The sequence below is a fragment of the Hypanus sabinus genome, chromosome 6 (genome assembly GCF_030144855.1).
Source record: "Hypanus sabinus isolate sHypSab1 chromosome 6, sHypSab1.hap1, whole genome shotgun sequence".
NCBI classification, from domain to species: Eukaryota; Metazoa; Chordata; class Chondrichthyes; order Myliobatiformes; family Dasyatidae; genus Hypanus; species Hypanus sabinus.
The window spans coordinates 154536052-154563372 of NC_082711.1; the positions used below are offsets into that span (position 1 = coordinate 154536052).

The 27321-nt window shown below is 38.6% G+C and overlaps 1 protein-coding gene across 2 annotated transcripts in view; it reads right to left on the reverse strand.

Moving 5' to 3' along the window:
• usp32 (ubiquitin specific peptidase 32) overlaps nt 1–27321 on the reverse strand; it is a 147447-nt gene that overhangs the window by 83387 nt on the left and 36739 nt on the right. For both annotated transcript variants that reach the window (XM_059973239.1, XM_059973237.1), the window contains exon 3: nt 8179–8284. In XM_059973239.1, coding sequence (XP_059829222.1) covers nt 8179–8284 — 106 coding nt within the window. The remainder of the gene's footprint in view (nt 1–8178; nt 8285–27321) is intronic.

The following is a 27321-nucleotide window of genomic DNA, read 5'->3' on the forward strand; positions in this document are numbered from 1 at the left end:
GACAATCAATAATGGGAATAACAATATTAAAATAGAGCAAGCAAATTAAAAGGCAAAAGACAAGCAAATAACAAAATTAAACGGTTACTGCTTAATAATGATACAAGTACATTTAGAAATGGCCATTCAGGGGTTAGGAAGGGAAATTGTAGGTTTACGAAAAGGTTAACAGTACTCAAAATGATTGACCTTATCCTGATGACAAGCACAACTGGCTGTTACAAGTCAAAAATGTCAAATTATCTGGTTTTAACTTAATCTTGTAACCTTCCAAAAACAATTCCGAAATTTTGCCATGTGATAGTGAATTCAGAATCAAAAGCGAAAAGGGCCAAATTGGGTAATTGGTGGAAGACGCAGAAATACAGAGATCTCATTGTGTAGTATTTTGGGCACAAAACCATATGAAGGATATTGCCTTTGCTATCTGTCACCTGAGACACACTGCAGCTTATTAACTTTCTAAATCAAGGAAGTAACTTAGAAAGTGGTTGGAAAAACAGCAAGGCTACAAATAAATTATTATTCAATAAGTGAATATCGCCATTGGCAACAATAATTCAGCAAACTCTTGAGACTGGCACAACTATGAAAGCACGACTAATCATAATGGCCTAACTTTTAACAGAGATTGTATAACAATAGCTTGCACTTCTTGACACTTAAAAAAACTAAGATTTGAAAGTATGTAGAAAAAAAATTTCCTCTGGTGGTAGGAATTTAAAACAAGGGACCACAATTGTAGAATTAGAACTGAACCATTTAAGAATAAAATCAAAACCATTTTTGTACTCGAGTGTGGTAGAAATCTTGATATCTTTTCGAGGATGGCCATGACAAATAGAATTTTATTAGACAAGGATATCCAAAAACGTAAATAACTACATGGACTTGTGATTCAGATCACCTTGAATAAAACCAAATGACAAAACATACGCAAGAGATCACACTGGAATAATGCTTAAAATCAGTTAATACAATGGCAGTTGTGGGTAAACTTTGAAATTGATTTCTTAAGAAAATTACTCATCATAAAGAGATGGACAAATTACAGGATTGTTATTTGAAGAAACAAAGTGAGGAGAAAAGGAAATATGGTGAGCAAAATATCTGGATTTTTACATACTCTTTGAGAGGTTGGTCATGGCCAGAATGAACTCCTGCCTCAGCAAGAACCAGGATTCACTGCAATTTGCCTATCACCACAATAGGTTTATGGGAGACGCATTCTCAATGGCTCTTCATACGGCCTTAGATCACTTGGGCAATACAAACACCTAGTCAGGATGCTTTATATTGACTGTAGCTCAAAATTTAACACCATAATTCCCTGAGTCCTGATCAATAACCTACAGAACCTGGGACTCTCTACCTCCCACTGCAATTGGATGCTCCACTTTCTAACCAGAAGACCACGATATGTGCAGATTGATAATAATATCACTCCTCGCTGATGGTCAACACTGGCGCACCGCAGGGATGTGTACTTAGCCTACTGCTCTACTCTCTCTATCCATGCCTGTACAACCACTGCTGGTAGAATCTCCGATGGTGTACAGGAGCGAGATATACCAGCTACTTGAGTTGTATTGCAGCAACAACCTTGCACTCAATGTCAGTAAGACCAAAGAGCAAAGGGGAGGATGCAGAAACATGAATCAATCCTCAAAGGGATCAGAAGTGGGGAGAGTGACCAATTAAGTTCCTAGGTGTCAAGATCTCTGAGGATCTAACCTGATCCCAACATAATCAATACAGTCACAAAGAAACAAGACAGTGACTATATTTCATTAAGAGTTTGAGGGGATTTTGTTTGTCACCTACAACACTTGAAATCCTCTACAGATGCACTGTGGAGAACATTCTGACAGGCTGCATCACTGTCTGGTATTGGGGGCACAGGACTGAAAGTTACAGGAAGTTTTAAAATAAGTCAGCTCCATCTTGGTTACTAGCCTCTGTAGCATCCAAGACATCTTCAATAAGTGATGTAATCTGTTCTCATTGTTACCATCAGGGAAGAGATACAGAAGCCTGAAGACACACACTCAGTGATTCAAAAAGAGCTTCTTCCCCTCTGCCATATGATTCTTAAATGGACATTAAACCCATGAATACTACTTCACTTTGTTTATTATTTCTGTTTTTGTACTATATATTAATTTAACTATTTAATACATATATACTTACTGTAATTGTTTTACTTATTTTTTTTCTTTTATCATGTATTGTACTGTATGGCTGCTGCTAAGTTAACAAATTACACGACATATGCTGGTGATATTAAATCTGATTTTGAATACAAAGGTTAATAGATAAGGTGTCAGGAGATCTCTTCTAAAAAATCAAGGGGCAATGGAGACAAGAAAATAGATAAAAGTAAACATACTTAGCAATTAAGAAAAATAAACATATTATATTCAGAATATAAAAAAAATAAAAGCAGTTCAAACCATGGTCCCAGGTTTTTATTCTTTCAAAACTACCGAAAGATAGACATGTTAGCAGAATAGGTAGGCAAATATTTTAAATGGAAAGCATGCTTTAAGCAAAAACAAAATCTGTATTTCTTACCATGAAACAGTGACTAAGCTTCAAATCACAATGCACAAAATAAAAATGGTGAATGCCACAAATGTTTCAGATGTCAAATAGTACCCCGGATAGTGACAAATCAACAGCCTCAATTTTAATGAAATGAAACCCCCTGTCTGCACTCCCCAGACATGTTCTTATTGGCTATAATTTACCAGGTCTGAATCTGATTGGCAGATCTTGTTGGCCAATACCATTTTGGAAGTGAGTATCAAGCCTCAGAGCCTCAAATAACTCTAAAGAATGATGTTGACAGGTCAGAACAAGCCCTGTTCATATACCTCTTTTAATTGCAGGTATATTCATGCCTCAGCTTTATTATTCATCAAAGCTGCCTATTTTTTTAAACAACACATACAAAAACAAAGTGAAAAGCATCAAAATAAACTAACTTAAAATCTAAAAGTGAAAGACAAAAGCATTACATCAAATTAATAAATAAACAACTTATTTCATTCTTTTGTTTTTTTTCTCGCAGCAGTTCACCATTCAAAAAAATGATGCCAGGGCTACCTTAATCCATGATTCAAATTAATATTCCCTGGTGTTATGTTTTGGGGGATTCTAGCAAGGTCTAGATCACCTGCTGACTCAATGGATCCTAGCAGCAGATCACAGCTGACAAACTGCTGGTGGAGCCAGCAAGATTAGGATTTCTCCATTTATCCAAGTGTCCTGAAACTTCCATGCAGTTGCATATAGGTTAACATTACAGATTTCTTGAGGAACTCTGGCAACACCTCTAAAATTGTAAGCTAGTCTTAACATTTTTATTCAATAACCATTCACCAGCACTGAGAAAGATCACTATTGCAAACATTTTAAAATGCAGTGAATGAAAGACAATAAGGAGAGAAAAGGGAAGGTCTCTCATGCAAAACAGTTGAGACTGCATTTCAGAAAGGGATGAAAGAACAACACAATGAGACAGGGAACAAAGTGGAAAATTCTTGATTTCAGTCTTATTCAGGTTCCCTCCCTTACCTCCTTTTCTGGCATGCTGAATATTTATCATTGTTGCTTCTTTCTCATGACTTCCAAGGAGAAAATTTCATTACATTTGCTGTGAGCTACCAGCCTGCTATCATTTGGTCTGTCTCCAGTTTCTTTATCTCCTCTTCAGGACTGTGGCACTGATTCTGACAAAGCCACCTTTTATGTTAGAGCTTTTAAGGGGTCTTCCACTATAGGGGACAGTGTACTCAAGAATACAAGCTCAGCTTTCCACAAATTGCTCTCTCGCTTTCTAACTCTCGCAAGGATTTGCTTGATCTTCACCATCCATTCCTTCAGATACCACACTCGTCGGGTCATTGCTCACAATCTCCGGCACTTTCAGTTTGATGCCACTATCCAATGCACCCACCCCATCCCCCTCAGAATTCCCGTGGAATTGCTTCCATTAGATTGTTTTGATTTAACTACTCCTGTTCCTGTGGCATCTGTCTATCTGTACAACTAAATGAAGTGCATTACCTGCACTTACTTCTCTCTTTCCATATGTAAGCCCTCAACATTTCAAGTAATTTAATTGTACTTTTTTTTGAATTACATATACAATGTTTTTGGTGCTCCTTTAATAATAGTCTCCTTTGCACCAGAAATCAATGCAAATGGCATGATTGCAGTGCAGAAGAAACCTCATTCAAACATGATCAATCCTTTGTTAATTCTCTGGCTCACTTTCTTTCTACATCCCATTCTCTGGCTTTTCTAACAAAACTCAACAGGAATTCAAGGAACAGTGCGACGGCTTCTGACAAGGCTTGCTGCAGCCTTACAGACAGAATGCAATAAATTCAGAGTCAGCATTTCTATTTATGCTTAACTCACAGCTGATTGGTTGCTTGATTATTGTTCCACTAGCACTTTTTTGCAGCCATGCCTTTTGACGTTTAGATTTCCCAACCCTTGCTCTTAATCTCAACTCTCACACTTTTTCCAATACTTTAAAAAAAATTAGTTTTATCTCCAACTTTTTGTTTTCGTTCTAATGAAAAGGTATGGATTTAAAAGTCTTCCCTCACTTTTCCATAGTAGCTACGTTAGTTTTGAAGTGTTTCTAGCATGTTCTGGATTTACTTAACAAAAAACCCTTTTCGGCATTCAAGATTGAGAGAAGGTACTATATGAATAGAAGCTCTCCTGTATTTTCAAGGTAAAAGCACTAGAAGATTTAGATGTAGACATAAGGGTTCAAATATACAATCCTCTGAAAATACAAGTAAAAATATATTTGAATATTAAAAACAAGAAGAGTCCAACAAAATTTCATATTTGGGTGAGAACTTAATTATAGGAAGCTTTTATTCCTAGGACAAGTTCCACTGAAATAGGGGATTAGCAAAAAGTTTTAATGAAGTTTTTATTTAAATGATAAATGCTTTTATAACGAGTGAATCGGGAATTTTTTTCACTTACCTGTGAAGTCAATGACAAGAGGTGATGAACAAAAAATACCACAAAGGCAATAAGCAAATGGATAGACGATACTTTTATTTAAATGGAATAAAACACCTCACTGTAGGCTAATTACACCAAAGATCACTGCATGCATTATTGGATGACATATGGAGCTAAAAATGATAAAAATATTTAATTGAAAAACACATACAAAAGGAATCCAGAGGCAAAAGGCCCTTTCTGGACATGATGAACCAACTGGCCTCCTACTATGCATTTCCACGATAAAAATGAGTTCTAATACCTCAATTGTGTCAATCACATAAAAAGTAACAAATAGAGTAATGTGCTTCATTGGATATTTAACTGAATTATAAGTTTTCTTTCACTGTGAAAGAATTGGATATCTTTTTGTTCTACCTACACAAAGTACTGAAATTTTATAGATGTACTTTCTCCCACTGAATATGGGAAACCAAACTACACAAAACTTATTAATTCTACAAGCATTAGAAATGCAATTCCAAGTACTAAAAGTTCATCATTAATACATGTAGATTTCCAAACATTAGTACTGTAAAGATTTTGTTTAAAAAACATTCTTGAATTCCATAAAATTAAAGTGATAGGAGTAGAAGGGATAGGAGCAGAAACAGAAATTGATCAAGAGGTTAGTTGGAGGAGGGAAGTGTATAAATGATTTCTCACAGATTGGTACCTGGCCCACTGAAATGATTAATATACTTTATTTATTTGCAGACAAGACAAACTTGCAGGCACAGAAAACTGATAGAATGATACCAAAATACTTCAAAAATGATACAGGCTGACTGGTGGAATGGAAGATGACATTTCTTATTTCATATAGCAAAATGTTGTGTTGCATCCAGACAGGAATTCTTACATTCTAACACAAGAGATAATGAAAAAAAGGGTGTAAATGTCATTGAAAGTGACAAGGCAGGATGGTAGTGTTTGGTAAACACATCTGGATTTTACACAGGCATAATATATTGATGAACCTTTATAAGATAGCATTTTAACCATAACAAATGTTATTGAGTTCTGGGCACAACTCTGTTGGAAAGATGTAAAGAACATAAAAAATAGGAGCAGGAGAAGGCCATTTGGCCCATAGAGCCTGCATCGTCATTCGTCATGGCTGATCGGACCACAGACTCATCTCCACCTACATGCCTTTCCCCTATAACTCTTAATTTCCCCTACTATGAAAAAATCTATCCAACTTTGTCTTAAATATATTTACTGAGGTAGCTTTCATTGGGCAGAGAATTCCACAGATTTACCACTCTCTGGGAGAAGCAGTTCCTCATCTCAGTCTTTAATTTATTCCCCCGAATCTTGAGGCTTTGTTCCCTAGTTCTAGTCTCACCTCCAAGTGGAAACAACTTTCCTGCCACTATCTTATCTACCCTTTCATAATTTTATGTATCTACAAGATCAGCTCTCATCCTTCTGAATTCCAGTGAGTACAGCCGCAGGCAACTCAATCTCTCCTCAGTCTAAGCCCCTCATCTCTGGAATCAAGCTCTGGAGAAGGTACAGAAGAGATTTATTAGGAAATTTGCAGGGCAAAAGTACAAAAGCCACCAGTTTTCCTTGGAACAGGGGTGGTTAGGAAGTGAAATGAGAAAGAGTTAAGACCATGAAAGATGAAGATAAAGTTTAAAGGTTAGCTTTAGTTGTCACTTGTATCTTGAAACATACTGTGAAAAGCGCCACTTGCATAGGGGATGTGCTGGGGGCAGCCCACAAGTATCACCATGCTTCTGGCATACACATTGCATGCTCACAAACTACTAACCTTAACCCGTAGGTCTTTGGGAATGCAGGAGGGAACTGATGTATCCAGAGGAAACTCTTGTGGTCATGGAGAGAACACACAAACTCCATACAGGCAGTGGTGGGAACTGAACCCCAGTCTTACAATGGGCACTCTGTAAAACTAATTGCTAAACTGCTGTGACCAACTCCCCCCCCACCACCCATAATCTAAACATCTCCAATGGAAAGTAAATACTCCATCAATAAAGGAATCAATAACCAGAATAACAATTGTCAGAGAATTGCACAGTATGGAATCAGGCCTGTCAGACCAATAGGTCCACAGCTGAACAAGACAACACTCTTTTCAGATAATCCCATTTGCCTATAATTGGTATATTCCCCTCAGACCTTTCCTATCCATATACCTGTCCAAGTATCTTTTAATTGTATCTTTTAATTGTACCTGCATTTTCTCTGGCAGTTCGTTCCATATATGGATCACACTCCAGGTGAAAAAGTTGCCCCTCGGGTTCCTTCTCTTTCCTCTCACCCTAAGTCTATGTCCTCTATTTCTTGCTTTCCCAAAGACTATACATTCAACCTATTTATGGCCCTCATGATTTCATACACTTCAACAAGATCAAACATCAGTTTCCTACCCTCCAATGAAAAAAGGTCCCTGCTTATCAATCTCTCTCCATGGCGCAGTTCTTCAACATCCCAGCAACATCCTTGTGGATCCCCTTTGCATTTTTTTCAGCTTCCAGTAGAAAGAAGATGATTGCCAAAAGAACTAAAGGTGACGTTGGGATCTGGAATGTATTGTTGGGATAAAGTAGGAAAGGGGTATTTGATTAGAAAACTAATATGGCTGGATGGTAGGACAGTGGGATTACTCATGTTGCTCTTGCCTTTGGCCAACAAGGAAACAATGGTGTAAATGGCTTCCTTATGTTCTGTATCCTTCCCATGACTCACAGTAAAATACCCAGAAGCAAGTGGTGTGTTAACAGCAACAAAACCATGTACTAGCAAAGTTAGAGTTAGCTATGAAAGCACAAGATATGTGCAATAAAAAATGAATAATATTGATAGGTGTTTATCACTGTGAAAGATGTGTTGTATAATCTATTTACTTATATTCTATTTCTCTATTTTCCTGGGGGTGCCTATAAGAAAATGAATCTCAAGGCTCTATACGGAATGCATACTTCGATAATAAATTTACTTAAACTAAAGAATCCAAAACTACTCAGTAGTTAAACTTAAAAAAATTCAATTTCCGCTTTATGCTTAAAATTTAGCAACTGTTCAATAAAAAATTCTACAAGAACTCATCTGCGCTAGTAATAGTTGTCAAAACATTGCTTACCAGTATTTAGTAATACTTACACTTTGCCTTTTCTTCATCTCTTCCTCTTGTCAGGAGGACCAGCCCCACTATTAGATTATTAAAATGAAGACCTTTTGATGTTCCACCAAAAGAATGATAAATAACCTACAGAAATAGAAGCAAAAATCAAGAAATGGTGAATTACAGTCGAAATATTGTTTGAGGAATTTAGTCATTATGTATACATTTTACAACAAATTGATCTGCAGTATTATTTGTTAGTTGCATGATTTAATGAAATATTAATTATTTTCCATTAAAAGTATTTTACAAACATTTTAACCATAGGCTTCAGTATTCATAGATGGAAATTACTGTCCACCCCATGAGTGACCTGCATTCACAGATGGGATAATTATTTTTGAAACAGTGCACTTTTCATATGTGTGCATTAGTTATGTGTTTGGGCAGCAATACAATGTTATAAAATGTTATAAGAATGCTGTTAAACAACAGCAAGCATATGATGTAATTCCACCAAAGCAAGCGTTTCGGCTGATTGGTATTACTGCAATGCAATACTGTGCAAATAGAACTGTCAAATGATGTATGCTTGAATGCAGTGGCAAAGTTCAGCATCTACATGAGACAAAAAACCTCATGATGCAATACCCAGGATGAGACTACAGCTCCATATATCTTATTACAGTTACCGGAAGAGCTCAAATAGACTGCAAAGAATAATGGACAACCGAGTTCTGTTGGAAAAGGTTGCCAAATTATTTTGGATAAAGAAAAAAATGTGACAGGTAATTTCTTGCTTTGGAGAAAGCTATTAGTAAATTAGTACTGGAATCTTTAATTTTACACTTGGCTAATCTACATTTGCTATTAGATTCCCTGGATAAATATTAACCAGCTTTCTTTGCCTTCAACTTGAGAAATATGCCCGAGCTGAACTGCCCATGATCAAAACTTCCTCCTCCCAAGGGGAGAAATATGCTGATGATTGGGCCAGTTTCCACTCTATGTGAAAATCCTCAGCTTACAACATTCAAAGTTACTTAAAAGGACATTTGTTAACGTAGTTAAATCCTGGATGCAATAGACTTCATCAACATCTATGCTTGGGCTGTTAAGTGACAAGTAATATTCTTGCTACAAAAGCAATTATAAATGATTAGCTTCACCAGAACAGGAATGCAAACAATAGAACTATTTTGATAATCACCACTTATCAAAATTGCAAACAGACCAAATTCCATAGCAAGAACTATTGTTTATTAATTGCAGATTTCCAAAATGTCTCCAATGTCAAATTCTGGAGTTGAAGGTGTCAAGGAAGGGAAGAGAAGAGTTTGATATGGATCATGTGAACAACACAGTAGGGTGGAAATTAGCAGGAACGTAAAATTAACATGGTCTATATCTGATCCTTTTATTAAGAATGTCTCTACTTCCATCTCAGAGGACAATTTTGCTATCAATGTCCGTTGTAACCCGACTAATTAATAAAGCTATGTTAATTATACCAAATCCTACCTGCACCTTGTTCATTCTCCAGATTCTTTGCCTCCATCAGACTTGTCTTGGTGCAAGACTTTCTACACCAGTTCCTTTTAAATGTCTTCATTTCTTTCTTAATAATGGCTTTTAAATTTGGGGAGGCATGGCAGCATAGTGGTTATCATGTTTCTTTAAAGTACTAGTGACTCAGGGTTCAATTCCTGCTGCTGCCTATAAGGAATTGGTATGTTCTCCCTTGACTGCATGAGATTCCTCTAGGTGTTCCCATTTCCTCCCACAGTCCAAAGACGTACCATTTGGTAGGTTAATTGGTCATTGTGAACTGTTCCATGATTAGGCTAGGTTTAAAGGTTTAAATCGAGGGTTGCTGGGTGGAATGGAGTCAGAAGGGCCTATTTTGTGCTGTATCTCAGAAAATAAATTTATCATAGTTGACAAGGCTCTCAAATGTGTTTTCCTGTCTCCTAACTTATTGCTCTCAATCACTACTTATTTCAGTCAAAACAAGGATAAGCTTCCTGCTTCTTTCCCTTCTATCTCACTACTCTTTACATTCAACAGATCATCCTTCATAATTTCTGCAAACTCCAACAGACTCTCACCACCAGACACTTCTCTCTATCCCTTCCAATTATACCAAAAAGGGGTGCTCCCTCTTCAAAACTCTTTCGTTTCCATCTCCAACAACCTCTCCCTTCTTGTGGCAGTCGTGGGAAACATAACATTTGTCCTTTTGCTTCTTTCCTTCCCTTTACAACAACTTACCTGCAGCTCTCCACAAACACAGATTGGGTGACAGATTTGTAAAACACCTCTATTCAGATGGCAAGGATTGACTCCAAGTTTCCAGACTCGAGTCTCTTTAATTCCCTGTTCCACCCTTACACTGGTGCCCACATTAAGAGTGAAAAAGCATCTCATCTTTTGTTGAAGTACAATGCAGCCTTCAAGACTTAATATTGAATTTAATAATTCTAAATAAACCTCTTTTCCCCTTGACATTGATCTTTCTGTGTAAACTTGTTTCATTTTACTCTACCAAGGCCTTTTAAAAATATTGTAATTGTTAACTTGACAACTTTAATTTGCAATCCAAAAAAAATAATGGTTGGAGAAATTCAGTGGGAGAAGCAGCATCTGTTGGGTAAAAGAAATGTGGATCTTTCAGGGTCAAAACCCTGCATCAAGACTGGAGAAGAGAGAGAAGGTAGCTGCTATTAAAAGAGGGGGAGGGGTGAAACATGGTCCAGTTAGTGATAGGCGGACTGAGGAGAGATGAAGATGATTCAAATATCTGCAGTCTCTTCAGACTCAACATTTAGTTGCAGATTTTCCTTGTTCTCTCCATCTCTCCCTCTCCAACTCATCATCTTATATTTCAGCTCTGATGAGAGGTCCTTGACTCTACCTGCTTCTATTTCTCTCCCATTGATGCTATTCTACTAGTACTTATAGTATATTACTTTAATTTCAAATTTCAAGCATCAGTAGTATTTTGCTACCATAAAGATTTATATATATTGCACAAGCAAAGTGCCCTTTTCTCACTGTGGAGCTTCAATGAAAAGGAATGAATTTCAAAACATAAGGATAAAAAGTGCAAAGACAACCCAGTACTTTCACGTTACGTTCCCCATTGCAATCATAAACACAGTCAGCGTAAAAAGTGGAAGAAAAATTACCATAATGTACATGGCATTCAGAGCGGGTCATATGACACCTAATTATTAATGAGCCAATATTAATTCATGAGATATACATATCATTTTCCTGAAATATACTTATAATTTTCCTACCAAGGCTAGATACATATTTAAAAAAAATTCCACTGTTAATCATGTGACATTGCTTTTATAATATTCTGTTAGCCACTTCATGGACTGCTTTTGTAAGCCTGCATGTGAAACCAAGGAACATCTTACAAAGATGTGCCACAACCATTGATCAATTAGTGTTGGGCTGAGTATGAGAATTCACTAAGCATCCCATCTTCTCTCAGACAGAGGCATTATTCTGTAAACATATAATCAGTCTAGGAATCAGATGTTTGACAGACACTTAAAACATATGTAGATTTAACTTATTAAAATACAAATCAATGAAAAGAGAAAAATACTAATCAGTCATACTACTGAGGGTAGAGTGGCTGATTGAGAGATCAAGTACAGAAAGGACAGATAGTAAGAAATGTAAATGTTTATAAAGGAAGGGGCAGAAGGCTTAGAGAGGATCTGAAGAAGAATTTCCTTTTTATCCTGAAGGTGGCTGAAATCTAGAAATGCACTGTCTGAGAGGGCGGAGATGGCAGAATCTCTCACAACAATAAGTACTTAGATGAGCACTTGAATCATAAAGGCATCAAAGATTATGGCCCAGGTGTTGGAAAATGGGGCTAGTATGACTTGTACTCAACAAGCCTGCTTCTGTATTCCACAAGTCTAAACTTCTTCCCACAGAATCAGACACCCTATTCAAATGAATGGTACCACCAGTCAAGACCACTCTTCAACAGCTTAAAGTAAAGGGTTGGATGTGGTGTCTTTGGAATCACCTTCAGTACATCACTGATCACTGGGATCAATGGTGAGTCTATCAATGGAGCAGATGATCATCCCATCACCAGTCTATTTCAGATTTCTCATTTCCATGAGATCACCAGCAATTCCCAGTCAGTATAATTCACGCCTTTCATTAGAAGACATCACTAAAAGGCCAGCATAAAGTTAATTAATCCTTGCAGCTTTCCCAATATAAACAGCTCAAGCGATGCAGCCCAAACAATATTCAACTGGGGAAAAAAGTTGCATTTAAAAGAAAATTGTGGGATGTAAAAGCAAAAAAAAGCAAATGGTTACTTCTTTTGCAAATCCTAGATTAAAAATTATTTCTACTGTTATTAATTTGCTTTTGTGTGCTTTCCCTTCAAACAATTCACATTTCCCCCACCTACACCAAAGAACCACATCTTCCTGTTTTTACACCCACGAGTTACTCCCCCCTGCTCCTCTGGGTAAGTCTCGTCTTCCAAAATGACTCCCACACCTGTCTGGACTTCTAACCATCAACTTTCACTTTCTTCATCTGCCTCAATTTCTCCCAAATCTTCCTAACATCTAGTTCTGACCCATATACTTACTTTAAGAGTTCTCTTTTTTTAAAAAAAAATCACTTTTTATCTTACTCCTGTTGGGTCAATTTTAATACTCTCATTCCAATCACTCATGGCAAACTTTGCAAAATCCGAATTAGCTTTAAGAATAATCCATCCAAGAAATGTTTGACCAAAATGGCATAGGATAAACATTAAATGAGATTACTCAAGTTTCACCAATATGCACTATTAAAGGAAATATAACCCTATTGTTGATATATGGTAGTAGACTCCCTCCCAATAATAAAAAGCAGTTACCTCTTTCAAGTACAACGACAATATTAGCAAGCCTCATTTGGAACGACACCAAAACTATCCCATTTACGGTCAATAGAACCTTACAATTTAGATTTGTTTACACTTGTTAAGTTTGCTCCCAAGATCTCCATTATCAGTGAGAAAATGGCATTTATTTACATATCCATTTGCTAGGATGCTGCAAGAACGCTTAACTAGCTTCTCTCTTATGCCAACAAGTGATCATTGCATTTAACTTTTTTCCAGTTTAAAACTGCTGTCCTCTTCAGTAGCAATAAAAAAAGCTTTATGCATTTACTGATCTACAGTGAAAATGCAACTATATTTGAGCACCTGAAAGGAGGAGAGAGAAGGAAATTGAAAATAGATTATAAAGTAGTATCATATTGTTCAAAGAATCTGATTTTGAAAGATGTCTGGAATTATCTTACAGAGAACTTCACTAATACTTTAGATTGGAATATGTGAGGAGAGGAACCATTGTTATAATCAAGTCAGAAAATAAATTGTAGAACTCTTACATGCATGAATGCTGAAAGTCAGTAATGTCTTCCTCCTCCAAAGTTTGCACAAAAATACCATTTCTGTTGCTGAAAATTTTAAATTTAATAACCATTCCAATTCCAGTGAGAACCTCAGAAAATCCCATCTCATACAATTTCGACTGAGTGTTTAATTTGTCACAATTACTGCATAAAAACCTCGTTGACTGTGCAAGCCCTAAATTATGAATTATAGATTTTTTCACTCATCTCAAAATTGATCAATTTTTAATTTTAATGAATTATGCTTACGGATAAGAAATCTTGTCTGTATGTCAGTCTTTACTTTGCTTTCTATTACATGTCTGCTTTTAGAACATTATGCTCATTTATTATTTGAAAATGTTTCAATCAGTTTCTCAGCTTGCCTGAAGGAATATCATCAGGCACGCATGTCATAATGAAATTGATATTTACAAGAATGAAATCCACACCATAATACTGAGAAATATCTAATAATCTAGCTTCCAGAGACAGTATACCGCTTAGGCAATACATTGCAATAGATGTAGCTAGGATTACAATTTTACTAAATTGATTTATTGATGAATTGCCAACTCTTCTGATCTCTCAACCAACTCATATGCTCATACAGCCTTCTTCTCTTCCATGACAGTTTTCCCTTTCTAACCTTACCTGTATTTCTCCAGTTAAGAATGTAAGACCACAAGACATAGGAGCAGAATTAGGCCATTTGGACCATCGAAACTGCTCCACCATTTCATCAAAGCAGATCCATTTTCCCCCTCAACCCCATTCTCCTTCCTTCTCCCCGCAACCTTTCACATCCTTACTAATCAAAAACATATCAATCTCTGCCTTAAATACACCCAATAACCTGGCATCCACAGCCGCCTGTAATAACAAATTCCACAGATTCACTACCCTTTGGCTAAAGAAATTCCTCATTTCCTTTCCAAATGGACATCTCTCTATTCTGAGGACATGCCCTCCAGTCCTAGACTCCCCACTATAGGAAACATCCTCTCCACATATCTTGGCCTTTCAACATTCGATAAGTTTCAATGAGATCCTCCCTCATTCTTCTAAATTCCAGTCAGTACAGGCCCAGAACAATTAAATGCTCCTCATATGATAACCCTTTCATTCCCAGAATCATCCTCATGAACTCCAATGTCAACACATCCTTTTTTTAAGATAAGGGGCCCAAAACCGCTCACAATACTCCACGTGAGGCCTCACCAGTGTCTTATAAATCTTCAGCATTACATCTTCTCTTGTATTCTAATACTCTCAAAATTAATGCTAACATTGCACTTGCCTTCCCCACTACAGACTCAACCTGCAAATTAACTTTAAGCAATCCTGCATGAGGACTGCCAGGTCCCTTTACAGCTCAGATCTCTGAATTTTCTTCCCATTCTATGCTTCTACTCCTTCTACCAAAGTGCATGATCATAGACTTCATGACACTCTATTCCTTTGTCCATTCTCCTAATCTGTCCAAGTCCTTCTGCAGCCTCCCTGCTGCCTCAACATTACCTGCCCCTCCACCTATCTTTGTATTGTCTGCAAACATAGCCACAAAGCCATCAATTCTGTCATCCAAATCATTAATGTAAAAAGAAGCAGTCCCACCACCAACTGCTGTGGAACACCAATAGTCAATGGCAGCCCATCAGAAGAGGCTCCCTTCATGCCCATTCTTTGTCTACTGACAATCAGCCAATCTTCCAATAATGCTAGTATATTTCCTGTAATACCAAGGAGTTCTATCTTGTTAAGCAGCACATGGCACCTTGTCAAAGGCTTTTTGAGAATCCAAGTACACATCCACAGATTCTCCTGTGTCTATCCTACCTGTTATATCCTCAAAGAATTCCAACAGATTTGTCAGGCAAGATTTTCCCTTAAAGAAACCATGCTGAATTTGGCCTATTTATCATGCGCCTCCAAGTACTCTGAGATCTTATTCTTAACAATCGACTCCAACATCTTTCCAATCACTGAAGTCAAGCTAACTGGCTCATAATTTTCTTTAAGCACAAAGTATACTGCCGATGCACATACAAACAAGCTGGATGAACTCAGCAGATTGGCAGCATCCGTTGAAATGAGCAGTCAACGTTTCAGGCCGAAACTCTTCATCAGGACTGAAGGAGGAGGGGGCAGGGGCCCCATAAAAGGTGGGGGGAGGGTGGAAAACCAATCAGAGGAAGATCAAGGGGTGGGGGAGGGGAAGCAGGGAGGGGATAGGCAGGAGAAGGAATGTAAGGGTAAAGTACTATGGGTAGCAGAAGAAGGCAGAACCCTGAGAAAGGTGTTAAGCAGCTAGAAGAGGAGACAGAGTGAAAGTGGGATGGGGGAAGGGAGAGGGAGGGAACTACTGGAAGTTGGAGAATTTGATGTTCATACCAAGGGGCTGGAGACTACCCAGACAGTATATGAGGTGTTGCTCCTCCAACCCGAGTTTGGCCTCATCATGGCAGTAGAGGAGGCCATGTATGGACATATCCGAATAGGAATGTGAAGCAGAGTTGAAGTGGGTGGCAACCGGGAGATCCTGTCTGTTGTTGTGGATGGAGCAGAGGTGCTCGATTAAGTGGTACCCCAATCTGTGTAGGGTCTCACCGATGCAGAGGAGGCCACACTGGGAGCAATGGATGCAATAGATTACCCCAACATACTCACAAGTGAAGTGTTGCCTCACCTGGAAGGACAGTTTGGGGCCTTCCTTATAGTTTTCTTTCTTCAGCTTCCCTCCCTTCTTGTGGAATGGAGTTGACATTTACAATTCTCCACAACTCCAGAACCATTCCAGAATCTCAGGAATTTTTAAAGATCATTACTAATGCCTGCACAATCTCTTCAGCTGCTGCTTTCAGAACCCGGAGGTGGTAGCCTATCTCATCCAGGTGACTTATCTACTTCAGACATTTCAGCTTCCCAAATACCTTTCCCTTAGTAATAGCAACTGCACTCACATCTGCCTTCAACACTCTTGAACTTCTGTCATGCTGCTCGTGTTTTCCACAGCTCTCATCTCTACCCTCACCTCTCTTTTACTCTTTTTTTATATATACACACACACACATATATAAATAAAAACATCTTCCGCTATCTTTTGTGATATTATTGACCAGCTAGCCTTCATGTTTCATCTTTTCTCTCCTTATGGCTTTTTAGTTGTCTTTTGTTGGTTTTTAAAAGCTCTCAACCCTCTAACTTCCCAATGATTTTTGCTTTATTATATCAGACACGGTTGGGCCATCCTGCCTTTAGGATACTTCCTCTTTGAGATGTATCTACCCTACACCTTCCAAATTGCTCACAGAAACTTCAGTCATTGCCATTCTGTCATCATCCCTGCTAGGGTCCTGTTCCAATCAACTCTGGCTCGCTCTTCTCTCATGCCTCTGTAATTCCCTTTTCTCCACTGTAATACTGATACATCTGACTTTAACTTCTCCCACTCAAACTGCAGGGTGAATTCTATTATATCATCACTGCCTTCTTAGGATCCTTTATCTCAAAGTCCCAGATCAAATCCAGTTCATTACACAATACCTAACCTGGAACAGCCTTTGCCCAAGCAGGCTCAATCACAAGCTGCTTTAAAAAACCATCTCTTAGGCATTCTACAAACACGCTCTCTTGGGATCCAGCACCAATCTGATTTTCCCAATCTACCTGCATATTGAAATCCCCCATGACGAATACAACATGGCCTTTTTTAGATGCCTTTTCTATCTTCTGTTGTAATTTGTAGCCCACCTCCTGGCTACCGTTTAAAGTCCTGTACATAACTCCCATCGGTGCATTATTAATCTTTGCAGTTTCTCAAGTTTACCCACAAGGATTCTGCATCTTCCAATGCTGTATGACCTCTTTCTAAGGATTTGATTTCATTTTTACCAATAAAGCCAGCCCATCACCTCTGCCTTCTTGCCTGTCCTTTTGACACAATATGTATTCTTGGATGCTGAGCTTCCACCTATAACCTTCTAATATTAGTTCCCCAATATTCACTTTAATACTGTGGTAGATATTTTTAAATGTTACCAATTCTGCTCTGTTTACTCTCAAGTTGTATATTATCAATACATACAGCATAGAGATAATGACTGCCAAATGATTCAAATATCCCACAGACATCTAATTGGTTACAGTAATAAACCTCACCTTAAGTGATCTAGCTGTTAAGTATTGGCAGAAATTGAATTCCACTGCCCTAAAAGAAAAGGAGCTAATTGGATTATAAATTTTCTGATGTTCTGGACTTAATCTGCTTATTTTATGCACTAGACTTTCTTCAATCTCTATAATTAAGCTCATCAATACCAACAGATAAGATATGCAAATGCATATTAGATATGCATTTATTAACACAAAATATATCAATGTTTCCATGCAGCATATCTGGTGTCCAGTCTGTGGATTTGGGGATTAGCAGATCTTTATATTATATAATATAAAGCTCTGCCTAATCCATAGATTTTCTAGAAGGTTACGAATAGAGAGGAGAAAAATTACGTATTAGTAACTGAATTGACCATTGTTTCAAATCTTTGTAAACCAAATGCCCATCCCACATTTTGAATAATTTTCATCTACTTCATAATTACATTAAAATAGAACAACTGAAAATAGTTAGCAATTCAGAGAACTAACTACTATAGAAACACAATATAGCTGGAAATTCAGCTCTTTGGCTCTTCCTCAAAATCCCATACATCGATCACTGTTTTCCTCAGATACTCTAAGTCTTGATAAGCATTTGGTCTTTTCAAAAGTTGTCATTTGCAATACATTTTTACCTAAGCAATTTTCTATTCAAAATGATTTTTTAAAAAAATCACTGGTGGGACTTCATTAAAGAATTGCAAGGATTTCAGAAATGTAACACATTCACGCTATGTAGAAATCTGCATTCAAATGAAGCCATATCTTGTATAATTTGTGTGATTTTTTTATTCTAGCTCTGGAATCAGCATTTCAATCACGCCTTTGTGCCACCCAATTATTCCAATACTCAGGCCAACTACTTCCAACCCACAAAGAACTGTTCTTCCAACTCTGGCTTTTTAAACATATTTTTCAATTCCTTGCCCTATCACTGGAAATGAAGTCTTTGCTTATCCAGATGTTAAGCTCTAGAACTTCCTCTGCCTATCCCTGATCGTCTTCGGTTTAGTATTAATTTATTTCCAGTTGAGTTTATTTAAGCCACTAGAATCTTTTCCCAAATTAAAAGCACTAACTAAATGGAGGATACTATTTTAGTACAACCAACACACACAGAATGGTGGAGAAACTCAGCAGATCAGGCAACATCTATGGAAGAGTACAGACGATGTTTGGGGCCGAGACCCTTCATCAGAACTGGAAAAAAGATGAGAAAGTGGGGGAAGAGGAGGAAGAACCACAAGGCAATAGGTGAAACCCGGGGGGGGGGGGGTGGGGCGGGTAGTGAATAAAGAGCTGGGAAGTTGATTGGTGAAAGAGACTGGAGAAGGAGAAATCTGATAGGAGAGGACAGAAGGCTATGGAAGAAACAAAAGGGGGAGGAGCACCAGAGGGAGGTGATAGGGCAATAAGGGTCTCGAGAGAAGGAAATTGGAATGGGGAATGGTGAAGGGAGGGGACATGACCGGAAGTTCAAGAAATCAATGTTCACGCCTGTCCCCTAAAATCTGATATCCGAAGCACTTCTGGCCCCAAGCATTTCAGATAAGGGGTACTCAACTCAGGCACCTGAGTGGTCCAGGACAGTTGCCCTTACCCTTCACAAACATCTGGAGACTAACAATCAAGATGAGTGAGCAAACTCACAAACTAAGCAACAGCATAACTAAATTATATCCCCAGCTAATGTTATTTTCCGCTGACAGCACAGATTCCACCCTCCCCCTCCAAGGTGAAGTCACACTGGTATCAAGTCAAGTCACTTTTATTGTCATTTTGACCATAACTGCTGGTACAGTACATAGTAAAAATAACAACGTTTTTCAGGTCCATGGTTTTACATTACACAGTGTTACGTCCGTGGCCCCCTCCTTTTTGAGAATCGCAAGATCACTATTAGGTCAGGTCATGAGACCCAGGAAATGAGAGAAAGACGCGCAGAATCCACAAAGAGTTTGGAGTGTGTCCTGGCCTCCAAAAGGTGGAACCATTGATAATGGCTATTGTCTCTTGGAGACGAAATTGTGTACTGAAAACTGTAAGATTCATCGAAGCCCCCAGGCAATGAACCGGGGGGGGGGGGGGGGGGGGTTGGTGGAGGGATTGCATCATCCCAACCTGAATGACATCTGAGACCCTGTGAGTCAGGATAAAAGAGGGTCTGTGGGAACTGCCCCTCAGATGCACCAGAAGAAATGCTAGAACTCCTGTAACAGCATAATAGCGAAAGCCGGTGGAAAAGCCCATGTGCTTCCTTTTCCATTTGCCTCGGAATTGGTGGGGCTTTTACCACAGAAGCACGGCTTTAGCTAACCACAGACGGGAAATCAGCCCCAACGACTCTCGAAGGATTGACATCATAAAAGGAATGGGCAAGTTAAACCTCCGTCTTTCTCTCCAACCAAAAAGCTGCAGCTTGAATGAACTTGAGTGACTTTTATATTTCCATTGGACAATACATTATCACCTAGACAACGAAAGAGCTATTTCTTATTGATTATTATTATACCCGCGCTTTTAGATTTAGTATTTTGCATTATTATTTTTGTATTTTTATCAATAAATACTGTTAAAAATAGCACCATCAGACTTCAATGGACCTCTCTAGCTTTGCTGGTAAGTGACCCAGTTATGGGGTACGTAACAACAGTATAAAAACTAGACTGAACTACGTAAAAAAAACACCGGGAAAGCTACACTAGACTACAAATCTACACAGGGCTGCATAAAGTGCACAAAAACAGTGCAGGCATTACAATAAATAATAAACAGGACAATAGGGCAAGGTGTCAGTCCAGGCTTCGGGTATTGAAGAGTCTGATGGCTTGGGGGAAGAAACTGTTACATAGTCTGGTTGTGAGAGTCCAAATACTTTGGAGCCTTTTCCCAGATGGCAGGAGGGAGAAGAGATTGTATAAGGGGTCCTTCATAATGCTGTTTCCTTTGCAGGTGCAGCGTGTAGTGTAAATGTCTGTGATGGCGGGAAGAGAGACGCCGATGATCTTCTCAGCTGACCTGACTATCTGCTGCAGGGTCTTGCGATCTGAGATGGTGCAATTTCTAAACCAGGCACTGATGCAGTTGCTCAGGATGCTCTCAGTACAACCCCTGTAGAATGTGATGAGGATGGGGGAGTGGGAGATGGACTTTCCTCAGCTTTCGCAAAAGGTAGAGACGCTGCTGGGCTTTCTTTGCTATGGAGCTGGTGTTGAGGGACCAGGTGAGATTCTCTGTCAGGTGAACACCAAGAAACTTGGTGCTCTTAACTATCTCTACCGAGGAGCCATTGATGTTCAGTGGGGAGTGGTTGCTCCATGCCCTCCTGAAGTCAACAACCATCTCCTTTGTTCACATTAAGAGACAGGTTGTTGGCTCTGCACCAGTCCGTTAGCTGCTGCACCTCCTCTCTGCTGACTCGTTGTTCTTGTTGATGAGACCCACCACGGTCGTGTTATCGGCGAACTTGATGATATGGTTCGAGCTGTGTCTTGCAGTACAGTCGTGGGTCAGCAGAATGAACAGCAGTGGACTGAGCACACAGCCCTGGGGGGCCCTCAAGCTCAGTGTGATGTTGTTGGAGATGCTGCTCCCGATCTGGACTGATTGAGGTCTCCCAGTTAGGAAGTCCAGGATCCAGTTGCAGAGGGAGGTGTTCAGGCCCAGTAGGCTCAGCTTGTCAATCAGTTTCTGAGGGACGATTGTGTTGAATGCTGAACTGAAGTCTATGAACAGCATCTGAACATATGTGTCTTTTTTGTCCAGGTGGGTTAGGGCCAGGTGGAGGGTGGTGGCAATGGCATCATCTGTTGAGCGGTTGGGACGGTACACAAACTGCAGGGGATCCAGTGGGGGGGGGGGGGCAGCAGGGTCTTGATATGCCTCGTGACAAGCCTCTCGAAAACTATATAGTGGATTGGGGGAGGGGGACTGTGGTTCTGGGAGTGCTCAGCATTCATTTCAGATTTCTAAGGCTACGTCCACACTACACTGGATAAATCCATAACCGAAGCTTTTTCTCTTCATTTTTACCCTCTGTCCACACGAAAACAGTGTTTTTTGTCCCCCGAAAACGTAGATTTTCTAAAACAACCTCCAGAGTGTGTAATTTTGAAAATGCTGGATTGGCTGGAGCAGTGTGGATGGGGTAACCAGAGAAATCTAAAAATGCTGTCATGATGTGCCAGAACAGACGGCAGCGCGCCATTTCATTGTTTTCTTTAACGCAACCTAACAATTTCAGAACAGGCAGCAACAAGACCGAAGCCAGAAGAGTTAGAAATGTACTCACCAAATACTTTGACCCATAACTTCCTGAATAAATAAGTATACTCACTTTGCCCTGTTTTCTGTCCTTGCTCATATGAAGGTGATTTACCTATTTATGCAAGCACTTCTCTGACAATAGATGTGTAACAGCCTAATGTAACATTGTATGGAAATACAAAATAATACTGATGCAGACAAGTTTAATACATTTAACAAGACAGCGTCTGTCAGTTTTTCAATGTTTGTCATCAGCCGTGTCATACTGTCTGTGAACTCTATGTCGCTTGTCTCCATATGTTCCAGTATTTGTTTTTTTTCAGTTTTAAGTCCTCCTGCGTGACAGCCAACAGCTGTCCATTGCTTAAGTTTTCCTATTCTGTAACTGAACAAATGTGCACCAAGTCTTTCACAGCAAGATTCAACACCAAACATATCACTTGTTTTCAGTAGATGTGTCCTGCGCATGTGCTGTAGGAGGAGATTTGCCGAAATATCCATTTTAATGTGGACAGATATATATATTTTTAAAAACGCATAGTGTGGACGCCTATCACTTTTATGCGAAACCGGCATTTTCAAAATTATCTGTTCTAGTGTGGACGTAGCCCCAGTTTCTGAGGATCATTAACCATTCTCCCCAGCTAACATGTCAGCATTCTATGACGATCAATAAAGGTTCCACCACAAAATAACCAGAACTCAAAACGTACTGTGGAGAAACCCAAATGCCCATTGCCATGTGCATGAATGATCTTGTTGGTCTCTTCCTTTAGGATATTGTTGCAAAACTAGTTCCTTACCACCTGGACAAGACTCAGAAGAATTAACTTGGCCCCCTCCCCACCCTGCACTAAAAGCTGTTACAGATGTAACAGTGCATGACCTCACCAGCTGGAGAAACCCTGTGAAGATATGGTTCCATTTTCGCTAGCTATGTAAATACCACCATTATGCTGAATTAAGACAAATTTACAACGGGCCTAGCATCTTACAAAGAACATCTATGATGTACTGAGTACCATCAGCACTAGAATATTTCAATAAAATTTGTAATCTCAGAGTGGACCTTCCTCAAACCACTAGACTAATGCCAGATCAGTGTATAGATTTGAGCATGCCCAGAAGAACATAAGTTACACTTAATTTTACCAACATGGTAAAAGTAACACTACAAAAGGGAGATAAACACACAACCACTATCAGATCAAAGCTCCCCAATCATGTCAAATCTAAACAAAAAACATGGTGGACAACTAACAGATGCAGGAGGATTCAATGACATTACTGCTAGCACAGACAAAGCCCTGTACCTGATCACCAAGAACAAGATTAAAGGTCCTTCACCCAAAAACATCAAGTATCGTATCCATCGCAGTTTCAAACTGTCCTCACTGTCACAGAAGCTGGTATTCAGCAAATGCAATTCACTCTAAATCAGGGGTTCCCAACCTTTTTTTATGCTATGCTCTAAATAAAAGAACTACTCAGAGCACAGAATACCGCCAAAGGATCAAACACTACCTGGCCCTGGGTTGTTTGCAATGTAGTTATGGCTTTGGTCTCTACAAGACATTCTAAAATGTTACCCTGAGATATACATGATGTCTTTATTAGACAGAGTACAGTATTACAATCCAGGTAATAACACAAACTAATCAATCAATACTCAATTGTCAACAATCATCTCATCTAAGTTTGAGTTTTCCCTATTCTATATGCTTCCACAACTCATCATAGCATTAAATCAAAACAGATCCAAGTGCTAAATTGCAGCAGAGATGTAAATGTATGTGGTTGACACTCCTTGCCGAGGGTGGCAATAAAGAGCCCTCAAAGATTGGTCAACCATTTCACAAAACCATGTTGATTCTGCCTGAACATTTTGTGCCTAACAATATGATCTTTAATAAATTGCTACATTTTCTCAATGATAAACTTTAAACCAACTGGTCTATAGATTCCTACTTTCCATTTCCTTCCCTTTTTAAATAAAGGGGATCATGTTTTCTTTTTTCCAACCAAGGGGACCTTCCCTGAAAATAGGAAATTTTGGAAAATCAGAACCACTGCATCAAATAGCTCACCAAATACTTGTTTTCAGATCTCAGATAAGGTCACAGCCTCAACAGTTTACTTAAATTTCCTTAACTTATAATGACAAGTTTTCTTGGTCATTATAATTCCTTCTGATTCCATTCCTTCTAATTTCTAATTTACAGCTATGCCTGGGATGTTACTTTCATTCTAATCAAACTTGCACTAAATATTCTGATATTCTAGAAGACTGATGCAAAAATTAGTGTTCAATGACCTGCCATCTGCAGTCTCACATAACGTGGTTGTCCAAAATTTAGTTGATCTTCAAAACTGCCTTGGCCTAACGCCTACAATTCTGCATGTGTCAATAACAAACACAGCAGAGTTTGAAAAAAAAACTTTAACTTTTCTTCATTGCTCTCCAGAAAAACTGGGCTGTAGTGGGTGGTGGTTGTGGTCAGGATGGTGGGGACGATATAGAAGGAAAGTCAAAGTATTTCAAAGTAATCTTAAGTAAACTAATTCCTCTGTTTCCTGTATTCTATTGCTCTTCTCATGAAATATGGCGCAAGCATTTTCTCATTCACAAAACATCTTTTTCCAAACCATTTAATCTGCCAAATAATTAATTTTATCATTAAATGTAATATATTCAAAAGCAGTTAATGAAAATGCTAATGATTTTCTTTGAAAGAGCATGAAGGCTTAAATGTGCACAGCATGCTCTCAAACTCAGTAGGGTGCAGTGCAGCTTTGAGGCATTATCCAAACATTGGGCATGGACTACCAAGCGGAAATAAGTCACACAAATTTTCAAAAATATTAAATAGTTTTCAAACAGCAAAAACAATTTCACATTTTAATCCAAATAATAGAAAAAAAGGCCAAAAAAAATGAAAATGCTAAAGAAGTGTCCCAAGGTGTCCTGTCGAGCCATTTAATTCCTTTTGATCTGTGTGGGTTGGTTTCCTGTAAACTTCAGTATCTAGATGTCTACACAGATCACTATCTACAGTTTGATTTTCCCTCACTCATTAGAACACAAGTTGGGGTTATCAAAACACAGTAACACCGCACCGATTATGTGCCCATCAACATCGTAGCTAAAGATAAGTACAAATACTTGAGAGAAGTCTTGAATGCTTGTGGCTCCCCTGACTGGGCCTTCATCATTTTTAGCAACAAAGCCCAGCAGAGACATCAGCCCAACAGACAAAGGTAAGGAGCAAACCAGATGGGAAAACAGTCATCCCATGCGCAGCTGGTGTTTCAGAGAAACTCAGAAGGATTTTCAACAATACCAAATCCCAACCTACAAACGCACTCAGACAGAAACTCATTCACCTTCAAGATCCTACATTTAACATAAACAGAGCAATATTGTATATGCTATTCAATACAATGAAAACTGCACAGATCTGTATATCGGAGAGACAAAACAACCACTTCACAAACAAATGGCCCAACCTAGGAGGGCTAATTTCACAGGTCAAAACTCAGCTGTATATCTACATCTAAAGGACAAGAGACATTCCTTTGATGATAACAAAGTACACACTTTGGACAGGGAGGACAGGTGGTTTGTAGGAGGGGTTAAAGAAGCCATCTTTGTCAAACTGGAAAACCTACCCCTGAACAGAGGGTTTTGGGTATGACACCACCTATCAGCTACATACAATGCAGTCCCAACACCTCTACCCCCGCAGCTCCACAACAGTTCACACCTCCATTCATGTAACAATATGACTAATTACCCTCATGAGATTGCTACATCTTTAAACAATTCAGAGTCTTAAACTGGAACCCCCTCCCCCATAGGTCAGAACAGAAGAAGCCCCTCAGATGAGTAGTAAAACGTCTTGTAGACGACACAACATGCCGAGTTGCCTTGATTTACCACTCACTGCTTGAAATCGAAACATACAATGAAATGCGTTCTTTGTGTCAACAACCAACACAATCCAAATGTCGTCATGCTTCCAGCCGCCAACACTTTATACCTATAATTTACTAACCCTAATCTTTGCATCTTTGGAAAGTGGAAGTGAACAGGAGCATCTGAAAGAAACCAACACTGTTGCAGGGCGAACATACAAACTCCTTACAGACAGCAGCAGAAAGTGAACCTAGATTACTGGTCCTGTAAACTATGCTAACTATGTAAACTGGTCCCTGAGCACTATGCTACTGTGCCGCCCTTTAAAAGCTCTTGTAAAAATGGTGTATAATTGATGTTTTTCTTGTGAATGTTGTGTATTTGATACTACATGCCTGTGATACTGCTGCAGATTTTTCATTGCACCTGTGCATACATGCATTTGTGTACTTTGTATGACAAAAAACTCAACTTTGACTTTCAAGATGCTTCTTCAAACAAGCCTTTGACAGTTTTCAGTCATCTTCTCTATTATATGGAAAATAACTTACCTTTACAAAATCAAAATTCACAAAACATGTTTAAAGGATACATGTTTAGAACAGATTACTGAAAAAGAACAAACTTGCATCTGAATGTGGCTACATATACCACCCAAAGCACCTGTACAACATACACTAGAAAGTTAGCCTGAATTGCTCATGATACAGCTCACATGACCATTCCCAAAGAAGCACAAATTCTCCATCAATACAAAAGATGGGGAAATCTAATGAAAGGAATCTTTATCCTACCCTGAAATAATTAGCCTCCTGCTGGATTCTATCACCATCAGTTTCCAAATAGATGTCACAAAAGCTAATTTACGTATTTTTAAAAAAATATTTAAGTAAACACTACAATGAATCAAAGGTGCCAAAGACTCAAACCAGTAAAGTGTCATCAGGTTTATTCATTATTACTATGCTTTCAAAGATGCAGAATAATAAATATTGTGTTGTACCATAATGCAACTTTGTTTTTCAATTTATGAAATATCAGCAAAAATACATTACGAAATTGCAAATAACTTGTAAACTAAATTTCTGGATAATGAAGATTCTAAATTTTGCTCTACTTTGATTAATGCCCTTTGAACCTCCTTTATCATTCAATGAAAGTATTCCAAATCTCAGCCACTATGTTATTGAAAGGCAGAGCAGGCACAAAGAAGTGAATGAATTCCTAATCCTGCTCTTATTTCTCACGTTCTTAAGTCTGCTATTCTATCATATCACAATGTACTCAGATTTCCTTAGTTTCAAAAACTTATTGATCCCACCTCGAGTCAGATTCTGAATGATATAGCACAGAAATGGACTACTCAGCCCACTATGTCCATGCCCACCATCATTACCAA